We start from the raw sequence: 23899 nt of genomic DNA, 5'->3' as shown, positions 1-23899 counted from the left end.
GGTAGGAACAGGGCTGTACCACACAGTCCAGCAGAAAGTATACAAATTCCTCAGTTTGTTCATTGGCATAGATGGCTTCTGAGATCCAATTCTGCTCTAAATTACGGCCTTGAGATTCTGGTATCAGCTTCCTAAAGTTAGGGAAAGATTTCTCCAAACATCTAGTTTCTCTTGAATGTACCAAGTCTCTCTCAGCCAGGAACTTATCTAATTATCTCCTCTCAACTCTGTGATCACAGGATCCTAGAATATATCAGCTGCTGCTGAATAGGGGCCACCCCCTAAAATAAATCTCGTGGAAAAGAAAACTATCCAAAACACTAAAGGATAACCTTGATCAGAGGCTGCACTTAAGTTCTGTTTTCAAAGAGAACTATCTCTCAGGACGATTGATTATTCTTCATTGGGTGAAATTGGACTTCTTTTATTTGTACTCAATTTACCTCCTCCAAGTGTTATATCTCTTGATCTCATGCATTCCCTTTGTGAATTTTCAGACTTCAATCATTTCCTCTATCTTTTTTTTGGGGGGGGGAGGTGTTTCCTAACCTTCTACCTCTGCCCCAGGTCTATATGTCACAATGAAAAAAGTGTTGGCTCTGCATTTAGAAGTTGTGGATTCAAATTCCACCTCTAATATTTCCTGCCCTGTGAGCTTAAGAAAGTCACTGAACCTCCCTGGGCTCATTTTCCTCATCTATAAAATAAAGGGGTTGGACTAGATGGTATTTGAGGTCCCTTCCAGATCTAAATATATGATCCTAGATATTATGAGTCTTGGGTGGGGGGCCTTATAGGGACCATCCTGGCACTCTATCTGAAATTACTGTTTAGTCTATTCAAAGCAACAAGAGCCAACTGTCCTCATGGATTTCTGGGCATTCATTCAGAAAGGCAGCCTAGCAGAGTAGATATAGCACTAGATTTAGGAAGACCTCAGTTCACCTCAGACAATTACTAGCTGCATAGCTCTGGGCAAGGTACTTAGCCTCAGTTTCCACCTCTGTGGAATGGAGATAATAACAGTATCTATTTCTCCCAAATGGTCACTCATTTTCCTTGGGACCAAGCCCACTCCCAGCTGAAGATTGAAAGAGATGACATATGTGAGGTATTTTATAAACCTTAAAGTGATATATGAGTTAGTAGTGTACTAGTAGTAGTAGTAGTAGTAGTAGTAGTAGTAGTAGTAGTAGTAGTAGTTGTAGTAGTAGTAGTAGTAGTAGTAGTAGTAGTAGTAGTAGTAATACTGCTGCTTCTTTTTGAAGTCATAGCTTGGATAAGCCCTCCAGCCCACAGTAATTTCTCCCTCCTGTTTAGGCTTGTGAACATATGAAAGGATAATCAAACAAGCATTTGTTGAGCATTATTTTGTGCTAGGGCAGCTAGGTGACTCAGCAAATAGAGTGCCAGGTCCATTGTCAAGAAGACTTATCTTTAAGAGTTCAAATCTAGCTTTAGACACTTACTAGCTGGGTGACCCTGGATAAGTCATTTTACCCTGTTTGCCTTCATTCTTCAGCTGTAAAATGAGTGAGAAGAGGAAATGGCAAACCATTCCAGTATCTTCTCCAAGTAAACCCCAACTAGTATCATAAAAAGTCTGATACTACTGACCAAAAATATTATGTGCACGGCAAAGGATGCCCTCTAGAAGCTTACATAGCTTACGTTCTATAGGAAGAAGTGACATGTAAACATACAGGTATATAAAATAGTGGGGAATATGAAATAGAACCCATTTCATTCAAGGAAACTTTCAAATGGGCAAAGTCCCTCTACCAATTCAGGTCAGCACCTTCTCTATAACTCAGAGAATTGCCTAGAAAGCAAAGTAAGGTTAGGTGATCTGCAAGAGTGGAGGGAAGGAAATGTCAGCCAATGTGTGGAAAAACCCTTATCTACTGGGCAATTAGGTGGCACAGTGATTAGAGAGCCAGCCTGGAGTCAGGAGGATCTGGGGTCCAGTCTGGTCAAGTCACTTAATTCTATTTGCCTTAGTTTCCTCATTTGTCAAATGAGCTGGAGAAGGAAATGCCGGACCATTCCAGTATTTTTGCCAAGAAAACCCTAAATGGGGTCACAAAGAGTCTGACATAACAGAGCAACAACAACAATATAGGATGTGGCTTTTGAGCTAAATGTTGAAGGAAATAGGGAATTCTAAGAAACAGAGATAATATCTTTTTTTCTGCCTCTAGGTCCGGTATCCTTAATTAAACTATAAGATCCATTAGGGCAAGAAACAAGTATTCATCCTTTGTCTTTCTCCCACAGATCCTGGCCCAAGCCCAGGCCTGCTTGGACAAAAAGAGATAGTTTTTAAGTGAGAGCTCAAGGAGTTGGGAGCTCTGTGCTAGAAGGGAGGAAGGAGAAGGAAGAAAGGCTCTCCAGCTCCTAGGACAAGGACACTGGCACCGGAAAGGACGCAGGTTGCCTGGGAAGTGTGAGAACCCCACTCCCAACCCCCTACATTCCAGCCTTATAGAGAGCTCAAGCCCAAGTCTGACTGGTCTCCAGGCAATAGACAATAAGAACAGAGCAGGGCTTGTTCTCTCCTAAGTGGTCACTCCTTTCCCTGGGACCAAGTCCCCTCACAGTGGATGAGAGAAACCCACCTCTAGTAACATCAGGCCACACCTCCAACAGCTCTTCAGGGCTGAGCTTGCTGGGTTCGACTATTTAATTTTACTGAATAAATCACAGGCAAAGTTGCCACGTTGTCAGAGGAAATGACTGATTAGACTGGAAAATAAGTCTCCAAGCCTGTAAAATAAAGGCTCCCATTGTACCTTTGAGTTGATTTTGCAACAGGAAACCAGGACACAGGGACAGGGTCCCACTCAGTCCAGTCGCAATGTCATCTCTGCTGATGAAAGTAGGCTTGGGGCATGCTGGAGGCTCCTGAGCCCTGGGGCAGCCTGGTTAGCAGGTTTTCTCTTTGCCTTGAGCAATAATACCTGACTCAGTAGAGGAACTGATCAAATATGGAAGGAGATGGGTTTGGGGGGTTGTCTGGGGGGGGGGATTTTTTTTTGATCAACCCAAACACATTCATCTCATCAATTCCAAAAGGAAAGGGGGTCCACAGTGAACCAAATCCAATTAATTCAAGGTCATTAATTCTGGCTCATTATTGGACAATGGGTAGAAGCAGCAGAAAGGGAAGCAGGAATCCCATAGTCAAGGTTAGGTCTCTGAACATTGTCTCTCCTGGGCTTTAATGCAGAGGAAACAGCCCCACCCTGGTTGAGAAGAAGGTCTAGTTATCAACAAAATGTGCTGGACAGAGACGGACAGACATCTCAGGGGACAGCTATGTGGCCTGCATCTGACCTTACAAATAAAAGTCCAGCATTACCACCCCACATGCACCGTACAACTGGCTACTCCCCATCAGGAAATAGGAACAGTCATAGCTCAAATTCCTATAACCCTTTAAGGCTGCCAAAGCCTTTATGTACACTATACTATCTCATTTGGCACAATCATAGATAAATAAATAAATAATAAATACATGAATGGAAAAATGATTTTTAATTATTTTTGTTAAAGTCATCCAGTCCTACCCTCTCATTTTACAGAAAAGGAAACTGGGGCCCAGAAAAATTAAGTGGCTTTTCCAAGGTGACACAAGCAATAAACAGCTGAACCAGGATTCACACTCTGGCCCAGAGAATTCCAATTCCAACCAATTTCCACTGTATCATGCTAAATGAATGGCAATGAGTAGTAATCTTTTACTTAGGCAGCCAGATGGCACAGGGGATGGAATGTTGGGCTGGAGTTGGATAGACCTAAGTTCAAATCCAGACTCAGACACTCACTAGCTATAGTGTGACCCTGGGAAAGACCCTTAACCCTGTTTGTATTAGTTTTCTCATCTGTAAAATGAACTAGATAAGAAAATGGCAAAGCACTCCAGCATTCTGGCCAACTTTTGAACATGACCAAAATGACTCAACAACAAGGACCACAACAATCTTCTAGTCATGTGGTATCATTTGGGACTTTCCCAAGGATTGTGGAGTGATAGACAGGACACAAGCTGGGGTATAAACCCTTTACCTATATTGTCTTGGGCAATTAAATCACTTCTGCTCTCTCTGGGCTTCAGTTTCCTCATCTATAAAATGAGGGGATAGGACTAGTTGGCTTCTACTTTTCCCTCCTGGTTCTAAATCTATCCAGAGACTTAACCAGTATCCTTTGGCCCAAAAAAGAGGGGATAGAGGGAGAAAGAAGCAATCCCTGGGCAGGAAGGGGACCTGGCTGAGCATTCCTTGACAAGCCCTCCCCTCTGTATGAGCATTACCTAGGCTCTATGTTTCAGCAGGGAAGGGAGATGGGCCAATATGCCAAGAAGATGCTCTATTCACAACCTTAGTGAGTGGGTCATCTACCCACCTCCAGTAAAATAACCAGAATGGGGAGAAACAATTAGAGAGTCAGTACTCTATCTGCCCTTTCTCTTTCTCTCTTCTTCCTTCTTCTTCTCATTTTATTAATTAATTAATTTATTTGTTTATTTGTTTATTCATTAGTTTATTTATTCATTCATGCATTTGTTTATTATGTGTTCATTTATTTAATAAATCAAAACATATAATGTTTATAAAATATATTTAATTTATCCCTTTTATTTATTTTAATACAAATATTCATATATTATACACATTATATAAAATGTATTTTATATAAATATTTTAATTTATTTTATGTATCCCTTTAATTTATTTTATTGTAATATATTTTATATAGTCTACACACTATGTAAAATACATTTTATATAAATATTTTAATTTATTATACATATTATATAAAATATGTTTATATATATAAATATTTTAATTTATTTATTATTCTATTTATCCTTTTCATTTAGTCTATTATACAAATATTTTAATATTATATACATTGTATAAAATATAGTTTGCATAAATATTTTAATTTATTATTTTATCTATCCCTTTATTTTATTATAATACAAATATTTTATATATTACATATATAAAATATAAATTTTACAAGATAGATAAAATATAAGTGTATATATATAAAATATAAAGTATTTATATAGACATTTTAATTTATTTATTATTTAATCTATCGCTTTAATTTATTTTATTATAATACAAATATTTTATATATTATATATGATATAAATTTTGTAAGATGTATAAAATATAAATGCATATATATATATAAAATCTGAGGTATTTTGTACAAATATTTTCATTAATTTATTATTTTATCTATCCCTTTTATTTATTTTAAAACCCTTACCTTATGTCTTATCATTGATATTGAGTTATCAGTTCCAAGGCAGAAGAGTAGTAAGGACTAGACAACTGTGACTTACTCGGGGTCACATAGCTAGGAAGTGTCTGAGGCCACATTTGAACCCAGGACTCTCATCTCCAGTTTTGGCTCTCTATCCTCTGAGCTACCTAGCAACCTTTCTGCCCCCCCACCTCTTTTTTTAATCTGAGATTTAAATGAAAGGAATTCTGGCTACAATCTGGTCAATCTCCCCATTTCTGTAATGAGAAAACAGGTTCGAAGAAACAAAGGAAGGGATGTCCAAGCAACAGAACTGGGCACAGGGCCCAAGCTGCTCTGACTTGCTTATTTGGCGTGTTCTTTGGTTCCTTCTTCCTGGTACAGGTGCTGCTCCATTCATCCCTAAGTCTCTCTTGCTTCAAGTGAGTACCATCTTCTATGGACTAGGCATCTCAGCTCAAGTCTCCCTGCATTCCAATGGCTTTCCTAAAAAGCAACCTGTCTGGGGGCAGCTGGGTAGCTCAGTGGATTGAGAGCCAGGCCTAGAGATGGGAGGTCCTAGGTTCAAATCTGGCCTCAGACACTTCCCAGCTGTGTGACCCTGGGCAAGTCACTTGACCCCCATTGCGTAGCCCTTACCACTCTTCTGCCTTGGAGCCAATATACAGTATTGACTCCAAGACAGAAGGTAAGGGTTTAAAAAAAAAAAAGCAACCTGTCTGACCTACTTCATTTTCCAACCAGCAACTTCTAAAGCATGTTAGTACAGGCATTCTAGGACATTCAATAACAGGAGAGAGAAAGCTTCCCAAGGCAAGCAAAAGACATCAGTATTGATTGTCAGCCTTATCTCCCCCTCTCCATCCATCCATCCGAATACCAGTTCAGACTCCTTGCCATCTTTCCAGCCCCACCAGGAGCAGAGACGGTCCAGACTCTAGAGACCAGTTCTCCACTCCTAACCCCTATTCCAGGGGCACTTAATTTCAGCTGGGTCACTTCTGTATTGGGAAAATCTGAATATTTTCCAGGGTTCTAGTGACTGCTCGGGGCTCTGGGATTCCAGCTGTCCTCCTTCCCCCAGTGGCGAGGAAAGATTGGTCTCGTTCCTGCCAAAATGCAGAGGAGAGAGTTCCATGGTACCATATGGTCCTTTCCCTTGTGATACTGGGAAGAGAGACGGCATCCTTTGGTGCGCAGATGTCCTTCCTTCCTCATCACGAGAGTCCTGAGCTCCCAGGCGTGTCACAGAATTCAGACACAAACAGTTGTCCTCTAGTCTAAATTTTCCATTTTACCTGAGGTCCATTTTACAGCTGATGATATTAAAGACAAGAGAGATGAAAGGATTTGGCCAAAATCACACAGTGAGCGATTTAGCCGCATCTGGGCCTGAGAGCCAACAAACTTGTTCTCTTGGAGTGTCAACTCTAGCTATGTGTGTGGTATGTAGATACACACACACATGTTTATATATATTTTGTATTTATTAATATATTAATATAAGTCTAGATATGAATTATATATAAATACATATAAATAAGTATGTATAAATATATAGATACATATAAATATTATATAAAATACACCATAAATAAAATAAAAATATAAAATGCAAAATTTATTAAATATATTAAAATATATGTATGTACACACAGACAGAATTTTTTCCTTTCTATAAACTTTTTTTAAACCCTTACCTTCTGTCTTAGAATAAGTTCTAAATATCATTTCTAAAGAAGACAAGCAATTAGGGGTAGGGAATTGGAATGAAATGATTTGCCGGGGTCACACAGCTAGAATGTATATGAGGCCAGATTTGAACCCACACCTGGCTCTCTATCTATCAAGCCACCTGGCTTCTGCCCCATTACTATATACTTTATTCCTTCTGCCCTTTCCAACCCTCCATTCCTGCCTACCCCATCTATTAAGATCTAGGTGAGGCCATTAGGCATAGAAGTGAATAGAAGGCTGAGCCTGGAGACAAGAAGATCTGAATGAAAATTTGGTCTCAAACACTGATTTGGTGACCTGTGGCAAGTTGCTTAATTTATATATGCCTCAGTTTCCTCTACTGTATAACGGGGATCATATCAGCATCTACCTCTGAGGGTTCTAATGAGGACGAGACAAGATAATATTTGTAAAGTGTTTTAGTGCAGTGCCTGGTATACAGCAGGTGCTTAATCAATGCCTGTTTCCTTCTATAACGCCCCCAAGCCAAGATGTCAGGAAGAATGGGACCCACTGAAAACAAGTGAATAGCAATTGCAACAAGGGCAAGCACAGGGTACAAGGGCTTTCTGTGTTACACCTACTGCAGGCAGTGATTGTGCCTCCAACCTTCTGGCTCCTTTCTCCAGCTGGGTAATTAATGACCAATTAGGTAATTAATATCTATGGAGTATGTTGGCATGCATGGAATCAGCTTACCTGCACCAAGCACTGAGTGATCATCTACCATCTTGGTCACGTAGGTGTCAGGGTCCACACAGAAGTCACTGGAACCCTAGAGAGAGGGAAGGAAGGTAATGAAGAGGTTACCATTCACCATCAAAAATGGAGCTGGAGGGGGCAGCCAGGTGGCTCAGGGAATTGAGAGCCAGGATTGATTCTAAGTTGGAAGGTACAGGTTTAAAACAAATGGAGCGAGGAACAAATATGAGTCATATAACTTTGGAAAACTTATGTGGAAATGTCATTAAAATAAAATAAAGCCAATGCATGAATATCACAAAATTGAATGAATATCACAAAACTGAACATCACAAATTAATTTATTGTAAATACCAACCTCAACACAGTAAACTAATTATGAAAATGGTTTTAAATTTACATTTTAAAATGTTTCATTTTAATTTAATTTAATTTTAAAATGTCTCGGTGGATTGAGAACCAGGGCCAGAGATGGGATGTCCTGGGTTTAAATTTGGCCTCAATCACTTCCTAGCTGTGTGACCCTGGGCAAGTCACTTCACCCCCATGGCATAGTCCTTACTGCTCTTCTGCCTTGGAGCCAATGATTCCAAGATGGAAGGTAAGGGTTTAAAGTAAAAATAAATAAATGAGCTGCCCCTCTTGGGCTGTCTGAAGGCCCCGTTCAAAGGGAGAATCCCATCTGAAATTCTCCCATCACAAGAGGAAGAATTTCAGACCCTGTGATAGAAAGCTGGAGAGATGGGAAGGGAGGGAGGCCTTTGGGGAGACTTTCCTCCAGAAGGTAGCCTGGATTCATCACTTACCACAGAGACAGCCAGCTCCAGCCCCAGGGATCCCCAGCTGATGACCAAGGCTAGCACACCCAGCAAACACACCCTAAAGGGAAAGAAGAGGACATGGCGGGTCAAAAGAGCCCCACCCCCTGCCCCCCATCCACAGCTGCGGTCTCCCGCCCAGGCTACTCCAACTGGGATGACTTCCCAAATGTGGAGAGAATTGAGAAATACAATCTGATTCCTGGCAGTGACTGGGGTAATAGGAAATGAGCATTTTATTTATTAGCAGCTTGAATCACTGGGGATTTGCCTTCACTAACAATTCTTACAAAGATGATAAAGTCTAGGGCATTCCCAATGGACGGAGTACCAGGCGTGGAGTCAGCAAGACTCATCTCCTTGAGTTCATATCTGGCCTCAGACACTTGCTCGTTGGTGACCCCCGGATAAGGCACATAACCCTGTTTGCCTCAGTATTCTTTGTCTGTAAAATGAGCTGGAAGGAAATGGCAAACCACTCTGAGATCTTTGCCAAGAAAGTCCCAAATGGGGCAAAAAAGAGTAGGCCACGACTGAACAATGAAGGAAGGTCTGGTCAGGATCAGAACCAGGATCTGGTCCAGAGAAGCTAGCTTATTTTTCTGTGATCCACCCCAGCTCCCAGCATAGGTGCCTAAGCAGTCTCCAGCTCCCCAGAGGGACAGAGGTAGGGCAAGGTATTCCCTTGTTTATCCCAGGAGATTCTAACTGGGCCAGACTCCAATCTGGAGGAATCAGGGGCAGCCACAATTCTGCTCCCACTTCCTTTCTCAAATGTTACCCCGAGGATGTAGACTCTAAACAACCACCCTAGTGCAAATACTAATAATATGGAAATAGGTCTTGATCGATGACACATGTAAAACCCAGGGGAATTGCTCATTGGCTATGGGAAGGGGGAGGGAGGAGGGGAGGGAAAGAACACGAATCATGTAACCATGGAAAATATTTTAAATGAATTAATTCAACAAAAATTTTCAATTAAAAAAATAAAATAAAATGTTACCCTGAAAAGGCTGTCTGTACCCTCACTTCCCCTTGTTAGGGGCACCTGAAGTTTGTAGGAGACGTACCCTTCTCAAACTCCGAGGCAAAATCTTAGTTTTTGTCAAAACAGCTGGACAAAACTCTGCTTGCTTACAAAGCCCTTCCTAGCTGCCAGGATGATTGTACAGGGAGGCATCCCGCCAAAAAGGGAAATACTGCTGGTTACAGAACAGCATATATACGTGGCGTAGGAAGAAGAGAGCCAGGGCCAAAATGATGTGCTGCTCTCCAGACCAGGCTAAGAGACCTCCATTCATTTCATTTATTTCCCCTACAGTAAATGCCAGTTTTAAAGTGAGGTGGGAAAGGAAGGAAGTGGTGTGAATAAAGGCTCGAGCTATTATCATCTATAGCCATCTTTCAAGCTTTCTCCTTTCTGTAGGTTACAGGCTGCCTATGATCTGCTGAGGTTCCCAGGGGTCATGGCCTGTCCCTGGCTCACAGGTACCCATTAGGGACAGAAAAGAAGGAGGATTATAACAAGCATTTTCAAGTGAATTCATTTCAAACATTAGGGGACTATAGTCTTCTTTCCTTCCTTCCTTTCCTTCTTCCCTCTTTCTTTCTATTTCTTTCTCTCACTTCCTTCTTTTCTTCCTTTCTTCTCCTTCCTTTCTTCTTCTTCTTCTTCTTCTTCTTCTTCTTCTTCTTCTTCTTCTTCTTCTTCTTCTTCTTCTTCTTCTTCTTCTTCTTCTTCTTCTTCTTCTTCTTCTTCTTCTTCTTCTTCTTCTTCTTCTTCTTCTTCTTCTTCTTCTTCTTCTTCTTCTTCTTCTCCTTCTCCTTCTCCTTCTCCTTCTCCTCTCTGTCTCTGTCTCTGTCTCTCTTTCTCTCCCCCCACAAACAGCAGAGAAGATGTCAACTAACACAGGTAGAAGATGCCCTGGGGCATCTAGGTGGCACACTGGATAGAACACCAGGTCTGGAGGTAGGAAGTCCTTAGCTTAAATCTGACCTCAGATACTTTGTAGCTGTATGACCCTGGGCAAGTCCAATAACCGCTACAGCCTGTCCCTTACTGCTCCTCTGCCTTAGACTGATATTAAGACCAAAAAAAATAAAATAAAGCAAAAAAAATTTTAGTGTGACCACAGACACTTCAGAGCTGTCTGACCCTGGGCAAGACATTTAACCCCAATTGCCTGGCCTATACTGTTTTTATGTTATATTCGTGATACTAAGACAAAAAAAAAAGACTAAAAGAAATCTGGCCTCAGACACTTCCTAGAGGTATGACCCCGGGCAAGTCACTTAATTAACCCTAATTGCCCAGCCTTCTTAGAGTTGTTAAAAAGTTTTTTGTTTGTTTGTTTGTTTTTAAGTAGAAGGAATTTCCTCACAGTGGAGTTAGTTCCCTATACCAGTGAAGGTCTAATCTCTATCCCTATCCTTCCTGGGAATATTGTGAGAATAAAATAAATTAAGAAATTTGAAAAAGTGTTTTATAAAACACAAATCATTTGAGGCAGATGGTTTGGGCCCCGTAGTTAAACAACAAACAAAACTCCCCTTTGGTTTTCCAATTCCATCCAGGCACTATACTCAAGCCAAGGACTGAAAGCTCAAACCTCCAATTCTATTCTACCTGGATATATAGGACAGTCTCACATTCAATAAACCTTTCTGTTTTTTTTTTCCAACAAAAAATAGTTTGGAACTGGGGCTCACAACTGTGCTGAGATCAGGAAGTGTGCTGGGGGTCAGGAAGACCACGGCCTCCCTTGGCTATTTTCTTTTCTATAAAATAAAGGGGTGACTTCTCTACAGAGATGGGAGGCTACAGGTGTGAAGTCACACATTTACTGCCAGGCATGGCTGAGTTTTGCCCACGGGTTTTGCTGACGTGACTCTCCCCCCTTCCTTTATTTTCTATTTAATTTCTATTCAAAGAAATAGTCTCATGGGTGTGGGGCAGGAGCAACTTCAGAAATGAAGGTGAAGTATAAAAACAAAAAGATATCAATAAAACTTTATTTTGAATAATATGGAAATAGTTTTGTTTGTTTTTTTAAACCCTTACCTTCCATCTTGGAATCAATATTATGTATTAGTTCCAAGACAGAAGAGTGGTAAGGGCTAAGCAATGGGGGTCAAGTGACTTACCCAGGGTTACACAGCTAGGAAGTGTCTGAGATCACATTTGAACCCAGGACCTCCCATCTCTGGGCCTGGCTCTCAATTCACTGAGCTACCCAGCTGCCCCCTAAAATTTTTTTGAGTTCCAAATTCTCTCCTCTTCCACCCCATGAAAAGGTTAGATATGAACTCAGGACCTCCAGCCTCTAGGCCTGGCTTTCAAGCCATTGAGTCACCTAGCTGCCCCCTAGAAATAGGTTTTGAGAGATAATACAGGTATAAACCAGTGGAATTGCTTGTCAGCTCCAGGAGGGAGGAGGAAAGAGGGGAGGGAGAGAACATAAATCATGGAAATATAGGAAAATATTAAAAAATAAAATAAAATACAAATTATATTAAACAATTAAAATAAAAACTTATTTTTAAAAAGGAGTAGTAAATTGGAATAGATATCTTAGCTCTCTTCTTGCTCCGATGTCTGTGGGCTCTAGACTGATAGTCAAATCATCCCACCAGCCTTATAACAGGGTGACTGAGATTCCCCAATCTCTGGTAAAGCACCAAAGGCAATTTGTTGGGGTTTATGGCACTATGTTGGGATTACAAAGGCTGCTGATTATATTGAAATAGCTATCAAAATTTTAGCCTTCCATCTTAGAATTAATATTAAGTATCACTTCTAAGGCAGAAGAGTAGTAAGGGCTAGCAACTGGGGTTGTGACTTACCCAGAGACACATAGCTAGGGAGTATCTGAGGCCAGATTTGTTTTTCAGTCAAGGTCATATAGCTAGGATGTATCTGAGGCCAAATTTGAACCCAGGTCCTCCCAACTCCAGGCATGGTCTCTATCCACTGTACCACCTAGCTGTCTCCCCCAAATAGTTTTTAAAACAAGTTCACAGACCCCTAAGTTAGGGAATCCCTATCCTTAGGGAAACCTCTTTTCCAAATGAAAAAAATCAACTAAATACCCAGAGAATGTCTTCATTGGGTTTCTTTGCTCTGAAGGAAAGAGTCTCTCCTTGATGTTGGCGATCTATCAGTTGGACCCATTAGCAACGGGGCCATCGTAGGGTCTCATGAAAATTAATTGGCCAGTGAAGTGAAAGCAGTCCATAGGTTTCTCTGCACCCACCCACCAGCCAGCACCTTCCCACCCCACCCCAGCTGAGTCTCCTTTCAGGGCCCCACAACATACCCTACTAGGATGGCCTTGGAGTTCCGGATGAGTCCGAAGAGCACAAGCAAACAGATCAAGACATCAAAAAGGAGGAGGCCCAGATACCCCAGCCATCTGAGGACAAGGAGGACACAGGCACTGATGAGGCAGACACTAGAAACAGCATTTATCTTGAGGCTAACTGACTGGCCACCCTGCTTCCTAGTTTTTGTGCCTCAACATGGGGCAGTCTCATCCCCAGTCCCTAATTATTCCCACCTCTACTCCCTCTTTCTTTTCCCACTATCCCCACTTTCTGGATCCGTCTCTCCAGGAAAGAAGAGAAAAAGGTGCCTGTCTTCATTTTTAGGAACTCAGTATGTTACTCCCTTCAGAGGGGGTATTTTATCTAAAAAGAGGATGTTTTTGTTCATTCTAAGGAATAACTGTCTTAATCAGGGATCCTTAACCTTTTTTGTGACATGGACTTTTCTGAAGAAGCTTCTCAGATTTATATTTTTAAGTACAGAAAATCAGTTTACAAAGGAACCCAATTTTATTTTAAAAAATATGTAATTTGTTTTTCTCCATTCGAGTTCACAGACCGGAAAATCTCTCTACAGGCCCTTTAAAAAGTCCATTGACAAAGGTTAAGAACACTTGGTCTACACAGTAAACTTCCATGCGAAGAAGAGAACAGAAGGGAGGCCAGTTTTGGAAGCTACAAGTGTGAACTTATGCATTTATACCCCCCCCCCCAAAGCAAACTGTGCAATAGAGATCTGAAGCCATATTATAATTCTTTTTTTCTGTTCTATAATGTATATGGAAATGACCATTCTACTTGGTGCCTGTTAAATTCAAAATAAAATTTTTTTTTAATTTTTTATTACTTATTCATTTATTTAATTATTAAATGAATTTTGGGCTTCAGTGGGAGAGATCTGTTTGAGTAGGTACTTTGCTAGGCACCTTTCACATTACACTAGACCTACTCCTCCAACTTCTGGCAGCAAAAACATTTTGAATTTCCAAGTTATTAGAACACAAAGGAAATTCTGAAGTGGCCGATCTTTCCACGGCCTAGTCTCTATGCTGGGGCTTCATACTTTCAGGAAAGAAACAATTTCCATTAGAGGACACAGAACCAAGCAAAACTCAAATGGGGTAGCTGTTCCAAGCAAGCTAGAGGTGCCCTAGGATTGAGCCCTTCCTATACAATTGTCATGTCCAGCATGACAACCAAGGTGGGATAAGCTTAAGAATCCAAATGGAAGTGGGTATGTATTGGTATTCAGGTGTGAACCTTAAAAATTCTCAGATCCTACTTCATAAGGTTAGGATTGTGAACCTTAAAAATTCCCAGACCCTACTTCATAAGGTTGGGTTAAGACCATTCCCCATTTGGGCAGTGAAGATACTTGATCAGGAAAGTGAGAACTCTACTTCACCATACTTAAGCATGCCCTAGGGGAAGATAAAGTTGTAAACTCTTTGCTGAACAATGAAAAGTACTTAAACCCATACTTATAATAAGGCAAAAAGTTCTTAAACTGTGTTTATTTTTTAGAACTAATACAAAAGGGTGCTAAGTACCTATAAAGGTCAGACAACTTGTGAACTTGCAAAAGGCAAAGAGGTGAGAACTTACTCAGGCATAAATTACTCAAAAGTTTAGACTTCTTAGGTGTGAATTAAGAATGGTCTGTCCTTTGAAAAATGTCTACTGTGATTGGTAGATGGAAGAACTTAGGGGAGGTGACATAGGAGAAAATTCCCTTTAAATAGGAGCTCAGATAGAGCTGGAGGGACATTCAGATTCAGATTCAGGATTGAGCTGGTGGAGTCAGCTGAGATGAAGCTGGCCTGGTGTCACTAGAATCCTTGCTTGGACAGATCTTGTGGTGAGTGATTAAGGACTGACTGATCTTTGTCTTAGGGCTTAGGCCTGGGTTTGCCAGGACTGGCCAGGGCCGGCCTATCCTTTTTTCATTATTTCCTTTTTTCTCTCTTTCTTTCTTTAATTCCTCATTTGTATTAATTAAAATCTCTATAAAACCCAACTGATTTGGGTATATTTCATAATTGGGAATATTTCCCTGGCGACCACCTTATATTTGATTTAAAACAAGACACTGTCTTGAAACCATATTTCTTGCTGTCACAATTTACTCATCTACTCTTTTATCTACTACAATTTAAGTCTTCCACTATTTTAATTATTACAGGGCCAATAAAGACTAAAGAAAATGAAAGATGAAATCTCTTCTCCAGCTTCCCAAAGCCTTCCATCACCTTCCAAAATAGCTGCCCCTTTCCCATGCCCACCTGAGGATGTGGGAGTCAATGCCCATCTTGCCCCCTTTCTCCCTGGTCCCCCTGCCTCTAACCTTTTCCTGACTCTCTGCTTCTGCCCATTCAGACATTTTTTTCCTAACCCCACTCAATAAACCAAAGACAAGAAAGAGCATCAATGTTACTGGTACCCAAAGCCATGATGGTAGAGGAAAAGAGACCGAAGAAGGAAGCTGCCCTTCCTTCTCTGCCCATCTTAGCCAGCTCTTTAAAAAAGGCTCTTATTACCTGTACCAATCATAGAGGTCAACCTGGACCGCCAACTCTTCCAGTGATACTGCACTATTCTTCCAGAAGGGGATCTCAGAGGTTTGCCGAACCAAGTCATACAGAAGGCCCTGGAGTTTCTGGACAATGTGCAGGTAATCAGTATGTTTAGTGTAGAGTTTCTCCAGGGTCTGAAGGCTGGTCTCCACTGTCTGATTGAGGGCCATTGTGGTGTCTGTCACCTGAGAGGGAGAAATAGGGACAAAGGTAAGGGGGAGGACAGAGTAGATGATTAGTTCTAGGTAGGCTGTGGAGCAGGAAGAAATGGACCTAGGGCAGGTTTTATTTTATTTAATTTTTTTATTCCAATAAATTTCCACATCATAAGTTTTCTAAAGTTATATGATCCAAATTGTCTCCCTTCCTCCTTCCCTCCCCTAAAGAGCTGACAAGCAATTCAATCTGGGTTATACATGTATTACCATGCAAAATATATTTCCACATTATTCATTTCTGTAAGTGAATAATCTTATAAAACCAAAACCCCAAAACATATACCTGGGGCAGGTTTTTAAATCTTAGTATGCTATGATCACACATGTAAAATATATATTAGATTGCTTACCATCTCGGGGAGGAGAGAGGGATAGGAGGGAGGGATGGTGGAAAGGAGGGAGAGGATTTGGATCTCAAAGGATATTTTTCAAATAAAGTTAAAAAATTGCTTTCCTATGTAATTGGGGGGAAATAAAATATTATTAAAAAAAGAAACTCAGTATGTTACCTCTTCAAGAGGGGTATTTTCCTTTTTAAAAAAAGGTATTGACTGAGGAAGTCAATTTGAGAAACTGGGAAACATCACTTACTCTAAGAAGGAATGGGAAGGAGGGAGAAATTTTTTAGAACTTAAAAAAATTTTTTTGTAAAGATATTTTATTTTAACAATTACAGGTAACAAATTTCCACATAAGTTTTCCAAAATTACATATTCCAAATTGTCCGCCCTTCCTCTCTTCCCTACCTGCTACTGGAGCTGGCAAGCAATTTGATCTGTTATATATGTATCCTCATGCAAAACATACTTCCATATTGTTAATTTTTATAAGAGAATAATCACTTAAAACCAAACCCCCAAATAAAATTAAGTGAAAAACTGCATGTTTTTATCTGCATTCCAATTTTAATAGTTCTTTCTCTGGAAGTGGACAGCATTCTTTGTCATAAGTCCTTCAGAGATGTCCTGGATCATTGTTTTGCTGAGAGTAGCTAAATCTATCATAGTTGATCATCCCACAATATTGCTGTTACTGTGTACCATGTTCTCCTGGTTCTGTTTATTTCACTCTGCATCAGTTCATTTAGATCTTTCCAGCTCTTTTTTTTTAATCATCCTGTTCACCATTCCTTATAGCACAATAGTATTCCATCATTGTCATATACCACTTTTGTTCAGCCATTTCCCAATTCAGGGACATCCTTTAATTTCCAATTCTTTGTCACCACAAAAAGAGCAACTATAAATATTTTTGTACCAAGAGGTCCTTTTTTTTCTAATCTCTTTGGGATATAGACCTAGTAATGGGATTACTGGCTCAAAGAATTTTCATTGTTTTATAGCCCTTTGGGCATGAAACTCAAAATTTTAAAAATAATAATGTTAAAAAATTATTTTCACATGTGATTGGAGAAAATTTTTTTAAAATTTAAGAAACTATGTTATCTTTTCAAAAGGATATCTTCCTTTACAAAGACATTTTGGTATCGACTGGGAAACTTACTTCTTTCTCTGAGAAGGGATAGAGCTGAAGCAAGGCAACTATGTGGAGCAGTGGATAGAGTTAGGAAGATCTGAGTTCATATCTGGCCTCAGACACTAATTGTGCAATCCTGAACAAGTCATTTAAGACTGGATGACCCGAGTTTAAATCTGGCCTCAGACATTTAATAGCTGGGTGACCCTGGGCAAAAGTCTGCCATAGTTTTCCTCATCTGTAAAATGTAGATAATAATAGCACCCACTGCCTGCAGTTGTTGTGAAAATAAAATATATTTGAAGTGTTTTGCAATTCTTAAACTGCTATATAAATGCTAGCTGGAAGACAGCTGGGTGGCACAAGGGTTAGAGGGCTGGGCCTGAAGTCAGGAAGATCTGAGTTCAAATGTGGCCTCAGATACTTCCTCTAGCTGTGTGACTCTGGGCAAGTCACTTGTGTGCCTTAATCCTTTGGAGAAGGAAATGGCAAAACCCTCTAGTATCTTTTGCCAAATGGGGTTTTGGAGAATTGGATATAACTAAAATGAATGAACAGCTGAAGCCCAGGAAGGGTGATGTGGCCTAGGCATCATCAGAGACAGGGTTTGAGTGAATCATAGATCTAGAATTAGAAGGGACCATAAAGGTGACCATCTAGTCCAAACCCCTTGTTTTGCAGAAAAGGAAAATGAAGCTTAAGTTCACTGACTTGCCCAAGGTCATATCAGTAGCATGTATCAAAGGCTGGATTTGAAACCAGCTCCTCTAATTCCAGCGTCAGTGTTCTTTTCTGTCCCACTCTGACATGGAGTGATTCTAAGGCCCCTGGGGGAAGGGAGGAGTAATTATTTAACTCATCTGGAGGTCAATAATAGCTCAGGGGCAAAACTGGAAGGTCCTGGAGACCTGGGCACTCAGAGATGCTGAGAGGTGAACAACAGGTGCTGCTGTTTATGTCACTTGAACAAAGTGTCTCCCTGTTTTTTTGAGGAGGCAAAACTGATCATGTCACTTTTCTCAGGAGTGTTAACTAGAAGCTGTTGTTTTCTATCCACCCTCACCTCCATTCACACATCTCTTCTCTCTCACACCCACACAAAACCTACCTTTCCTTTCACATATACAATTGCCACCTTTTTTATACATCTCCCCCTTTCTCCTTCCATATACAAATCAACCTGTCTCTCCTAGTTGGTCTTTTTCTCCCCTTGCAGACCACAAGTTCAAGGATCTGAAGCTAGATGACACCTCTGAGACCAATCCTCTTCTTTTATAATGAGGAAAATGAGACTTGTGAAGGTTAAGTGACTTGCCTAAGGTCACATGGTAGGAAGAATCAAAGATAGGATTTGAAACTAGGTCTTCAATTCTAGAGTCAATTTTTCCATTATGCTTTTTGTTATAATAATTATATTATTTTCCAGTATAATTCTTATATTATTCATAAAATATTACATTATGGCATATTTTATATCTTTTAAAGTCCATTATACTTATTATATGACATTATATCATTTTATATTACACATACTATATTATACCTTTGATTTCAATTATAAAAATCACATTATTATAAAATAATAATTTTGACTATATGTTAAGGTCTCTCTATCATACACACACATTCAAAACTTATAGTTTTCACATACACAAAATCAAATTTCCCCCCTATTCTTACCCACACACACTTTAAACTTTGCTTTTTTGCATCCCCCTCAAAGAACACACAGAGTCAATGAAACTTGCCCTTTGGCTGGCAAAGAGAAGCACTCAGCATGAGGTTTCTTGGGAATAGGAAGAAAAAACTTAGCAATCGCTCTCTCTTTCTCTCTCTCTCTCTCTCTCTCTCTCTCTCTCTCTCTCTCTCTCTCTCTCTCTCTCTCTCTCTCTCTCTATCTCACAAAGGCCATGGCAACCTTCACTCTAGGGCCTAGGGACAAGGGGGATGAGCTAAACATCCTTAAAAGAGATGGCTTCATCTCTTGGCTCTCCCTCTAAGTTCCCAGGCCCATTCTTTTCCCCCAACTTACCCGGTCCTGGACTCCAGCCACAGTGCGGTTCGCATGGCGAAGTGAGTATGTGACCCGGTGAATGCCATCGCTGGTCTCCCCATTGCCATAGAATCCCACAGCGATGCCAGCACTAAGGAGGAGGGTGAGGAGATGGTTAGGAAAATGCTCCTTCACTGAAGAAATGACAAGCGCTCTTCCCCTCCTTCTGTGTCTGTGTCTGTGTCTGTGTCTGTGTCTGTCTGTCTGTCTGTCTCCAAAATAGTCGGACAACAAGCATTTATTAAGTGTTTCCAATTCGCCAATGCTAGGGATACAAAGGCATACATAGTTCTTGTCCTTGAGAAGCTTCAATTTTAAGTGGGAGACAAAAAATCATCATTTCTTTTCATCTCCACAATCAAAAAGCATTAAACACCTGCTATGAGAACAGATTATCTCCATTTTAAAGAAATGAGAAAACTAAGCTTCAAAGGAGCAACTAGATGGCACATTGGATAGAGTGCCAGGCTTGGAATCAAGAAGACTCATTTTCTCCAAGTTCAAATCTGGCCTCAGACACTTATTAGCTGGGTGACCCTTGGCAAGTCATTTAACCCTGTTTGCCTTGGTTACTTCAATTGCCAAAAGAGCTGGGGGGAGGGTGGGGAGGCAAACCACTCCAGTATCTTTGCCAAGAAAACCAAGGGGAAAAAATGGGGTCACTAAGAGTCAGAAACAACTGAAATGACTGAAAAACAACAAAGTTCAAAAGAAGACTAAATGGGGCCAGCTAGATGGCTCAATGGATAGAAAGCCAGGCTTGGAGTCAGGTCCTGGGTTCAAATCTGACCTCAGACTTCCTAGTTATGTGACCTTGAGTATGTCACTTAACCCCCATTGCCTAGATTCATTGCTCTTCCACTTAGAACCAATATACAGAATTGATCCTAAGATGGAAAGTTACGGGTTTTTAAAATAAATAAATAAAATTAAGTAATTAATTTAAAAAGAAAAAGAACAAGGTATTGAGGAAAGAGGGAGGCAGGAAAGGCATAACCAAATCTATAAGACTGTGATGAGTTTGGGATTAAATTAAGAAATCAGTTTGTTAGAAGACATACTATTCCCTCTCCTCCTCTCATCTATTCCCCCCCTCCCTTTGTAAACTCTTACATTCTGTCTTAGAATCTAAACTAATTATGGATTCCAAGGCAGAAGAGCAATAAGAGTTAGGCATTTGGGGTTAAATTACTTCCCCAGCATCACACAACTAAGAAATGCCTGAGTCCAGATTTGAACCCAGATCCTCCAACTCTAAGCCTGGCTCTCTATCCACTGAGCCACCTGGTTGCCCCCGTTTATTCCCTTTGGTAAACCAACTGAGTCTGGCTATGTCTCCATTCATAGAACTCTCTCCTCATCTCTTGACCTTCCTTTAAACCTCAGCTAAAGTCCCATCATCTGTAAGAAACCTTTCCCAGTTCTCCTTAATCTTAGTGCCTTCCCTTAAGACTCTCCCTAATGTAGCCAGTATATATCTTGTTTGTGCATGGTTGTTTGCAGGTTGTTTCATCCATCAAATTGTAAGCTCATCAAGGATAGAGACTTTTACCTTTCCTTGTATCCCCATGCCCAGCCCAGTGCCTGGAACCAAGTAGGTGCTCAATGAATGGGAGATTGACTAACCAGAGGATTCTTGATGAGACTGGCTACCCATCTCCTGATAGATAGACTTGGGGCAAAGTAAAACTTTCTGGGGGGACATTGCCAAAGCAGGAATATTTTTTTGTCTGACTGTTTATAATAAGAGTTTCATTTTTCTTGATTTTTTGGTTGGGGTTATGAGGAACTTTGAAAAAATTGTAGTTAAAAAAAGGATCTATTCTAAAATATAGTCATTAAATTATAAACTTTAGAGTTAGAAGGGATCTCAGAGGCACTTAGAACAAGCTCCTCATTTTATAAGTGAGGAAATTTAGTCACAGAGAAATTAGTGATTTGCCAAGGATCTCACAGATAGTAACTCTCAGAAGTGGGATTTGAACTTGGATTCTCTCATGATAAAGTTAACATTTTTAATCCTCTACTTTCTCCCTGCTGCCCTGACTGAACTCAAGGGAGCTCACTATCCTTAACCTACAACCTACAAATGTTTAGTATAAGTCTCAGCACTAGGTAGGTACAATGAACGGTTGGTTTATTTTTTTCAAACCTTTACCTTCTGGCTCTGAATCAATACTGTGTATTGGTTCCAAGGCAGAAGAATGCTAAGGGCTAGGCAATAGGGGTTAAGTGACTTGCCCAGGGTAACAAAGTATCTAGGGTGAGACTTGAATGCAGGACTCCCATCTCTAGGCCTGGCTATCTACCCACTGAGCCACCTAGCTCCCCTGGTACATAAATATTGTTGGTTAACTATAAGATAGAGAAAAGAAGAGTTTTTATTCTTGGTAGATGGGTTAGAGACCTAAGCATTGGTCCTAGATTGGGGAAAAGCACTAATCTCAGAAGGTACAAGAATGGCTAGCTCCCCAAATCCCCCCACCATCCGGCAGGAGTTTCCAAACTTCAAGCCTCTCCTGAGATTCAACCTCTCAGTACCAAGAGATCCAAGACAGCCCCAAGCCTTCCACATCTCTTCATGACCCCAACTTTGGCTTTCCTAGGGGTAATATCTAGAGCACTGGGATTGGAATTGGGGAGACTTGTTTTCTCCTAATTCAAATCCAGCCTCAAAATTTACTAGCTATGTGACCCTGGGCAAGTCACTTGTTTGCCTCAGTTTCCCCATTTGTCCAATGACCTTTCCTTGGCTTCTGACTCTAGCAGTTCTTTCTCTAGAGGTGGATAGCATTCATAGTCATAAGTCCCTCGGAATTGTCCTGGATCATTGTATTGCTGAGAGTATCTGAGTCTTTCACAGTTGATCATCCTGCAATATTGCTGTTACTGTGTTCAATGCTCTCCTGGTTCTTAGAGCATTGATTCTTAACTCTTTTTTTTTTTCATGGACCTCTTTGGCAATCCGGCAAGTCCTTCAGATCCTCATTTGAAGAATGCTTCTAAATGCATAAAATAAAAAGGATGACAAGGGAAACCAATTGTGGTGAAATAGTATAAAAATATTTTTTAAAACTAGTTTATGGATTTCCATGTGAACTTGGAAAGATCTCCATTAACTGATGCAGAGCAAAATGAGCAAAACCAGGAGAACACTGTACACTGAAACTGAAACATTGTGGGATGATCAAATGTGATTGACTCTGCTACTAATAGCAATGTCAATCCTGAAGGAATAATGAGAAAGAATGCTATTCACATGGAGAGAAAGAATTGTGGGAATAGAAATGCAGAAGGAAAAAATTTTATCACTTGTTTATATGGATATAGGATTGGGGATTTTGGTTTTAAAAGGTTATTACAAAAATGATTATTATGGAAATAGGTATTGAGTAATAATACATGTATAGCCCAGTGGAATTGTTTGTTGGCTTTGGGAGGGTGGAAGGGGTTGGAAAAGGGGAGGGAAAAAGCATGAATTATGTAACCATGGAAAAATACTTAAATAAAAAAATAAAATAAAATAAAACAAAATAAACTAGTTGATGGGGGCAGCTGGGTAGCTCACTGGATGGAGAGCCAGGCCTAGAGACAAAAGGTCCTAGGTTCAAGTTTGGCCTCAGACACTTCCTAGCTGTGTGACCCTGGACAAGTCACTTAATTACCTAGCCCTTTCTATTCTTCTTCCTTGGACCCAATACTTAGTACTGATTTTAAGAATGAAGGTAAGGGTTTAAAAAAAAAAATTCATGGACTCTAGGTTAAGATCTCCTGATCATCCAATCCTCTCATTTGATAGAGGCAAAAACTATGACCCAACGAGGAAAGATCAACCAGCTTGTGGCTGGCTCTGAGGTCCCCATCCCACCTGTTCCTCTCCCCTCTTTAGACTTAAAGAACCAGACATCACCAATTCATCCTTAATTATATGAGCTCCAAGACTGGAGGCCTTCAAAGCCCTCCAATTCTCAGGAGAAGCATTAGCTAATTTGCCTGTGTAATTACCACCTTATACTTCAGGAGGAGAGGAGGGATGCTATTTTGGGAAATCCCATCTCACACCTTTGCCCCTTTCCCTCCCTCCCAACTTTATTCCTGTTCAGTTTGGTTATCCTTATATTCTGACCTCAAAGGCTTCTTACCTTTGAAACCCTATACCTCATAACTGCTGAAATAAAAGTTGTCTTCTGCCCTGGGGTCCATCAAGTCACTGAGAATCAATCATAGAACAATGTGTGTGCATAGTAGGAGGAAGCCTACATCTGTATTTAATGTCACACTTTCCTCCATGTCCCCCATGTCAACTATTTTTGCCTTGGGTGAAAATATTCTTAGTTAGGCTCTGTTTAGGACCCAGGGCAATTTGAGGATCCAACTCAAGATGCATCTCCCTCCAGGAAGCCCTCCAGGACTCAGGTAATATATGACCCCTTAAGATCATTTAGTATTTGGGGGCAGAGGAGGTCTCTCCATTAACGTGAACTACAGCCTTAGTAAAGAGACAATGTGAGTTTTCCTATAGCTGAGAAACATCATACTGCGACCCACTTGGGGATAAGTCTTTCCAAACTTAGCTAGACTGGCCCATGAACAATAGTCTAGCAGTCTACCACCAGGCAGAAGGCACTGTTTTAAGGGCGATGTTACTTTATAGTTTTCTTTTCTTTTCTTTTTTAAACCTTTACTTTCTATCATAGAATCAATTCCAAGAGA

The 23899-nt window shown here is 40.4% G+C and overlaps 1 protein-coding gene across 4 annotated transcripts in view; it reads right to left on the bottom strand.

Moving 5' to 3' along the window:
* The window catches only part of TTYH3 (tweety family member 3), a 202034-nt gene that overhangs the window by 61218 nt on the left and 116917 nt on the right, over nt 1–23899 (bottom strand). For all 4 annotated transcript variants that reach the window (XM_056806481.1, XM_007498393.3, XM_056806483.1 and 1 more), the window contains 5 exons: nt 19166–19277; nt 15404–15624; nt 12860–12955; nt 8529–8601; nt 7720–7795 (listed from right to left, as the gene is read on the bottom strand). In XM_056806481.1, coding sequence (XP_056662459.1) covers nt 7720–7795; nt 8529–8601; nt 12860–12955; nt 15404–15624; nt 19166–19277 — 578 coding nt within the window. The remainder of the gene's footprint in view (nt 1–7719; nt 7796–8528; nt 8602–12859; nt 12956–15403; nt 15625–19165; nt 19278–23899) is intronic.

Source organism: Monodelphis domestica, chromosome 7 (assembly GCF_027887165.1).
Source record: "Monodelphis domestica isolate mMonDom1 chromosome 7, mMonDom1.pri, whole genome shotgun sequence".
In the NCBI taxonomy this organism is placed as follows: Eukaryota; Metazoa; Chordata; class Mammalia; order Didelphimorphia; family Didelphidae; genus Monodelphis; species Monodelphis domestica.
Note: the sequence above shows the minus strand (reverse complement) of the source record. Positions and strands in the feature narration are given on the sequence as shown.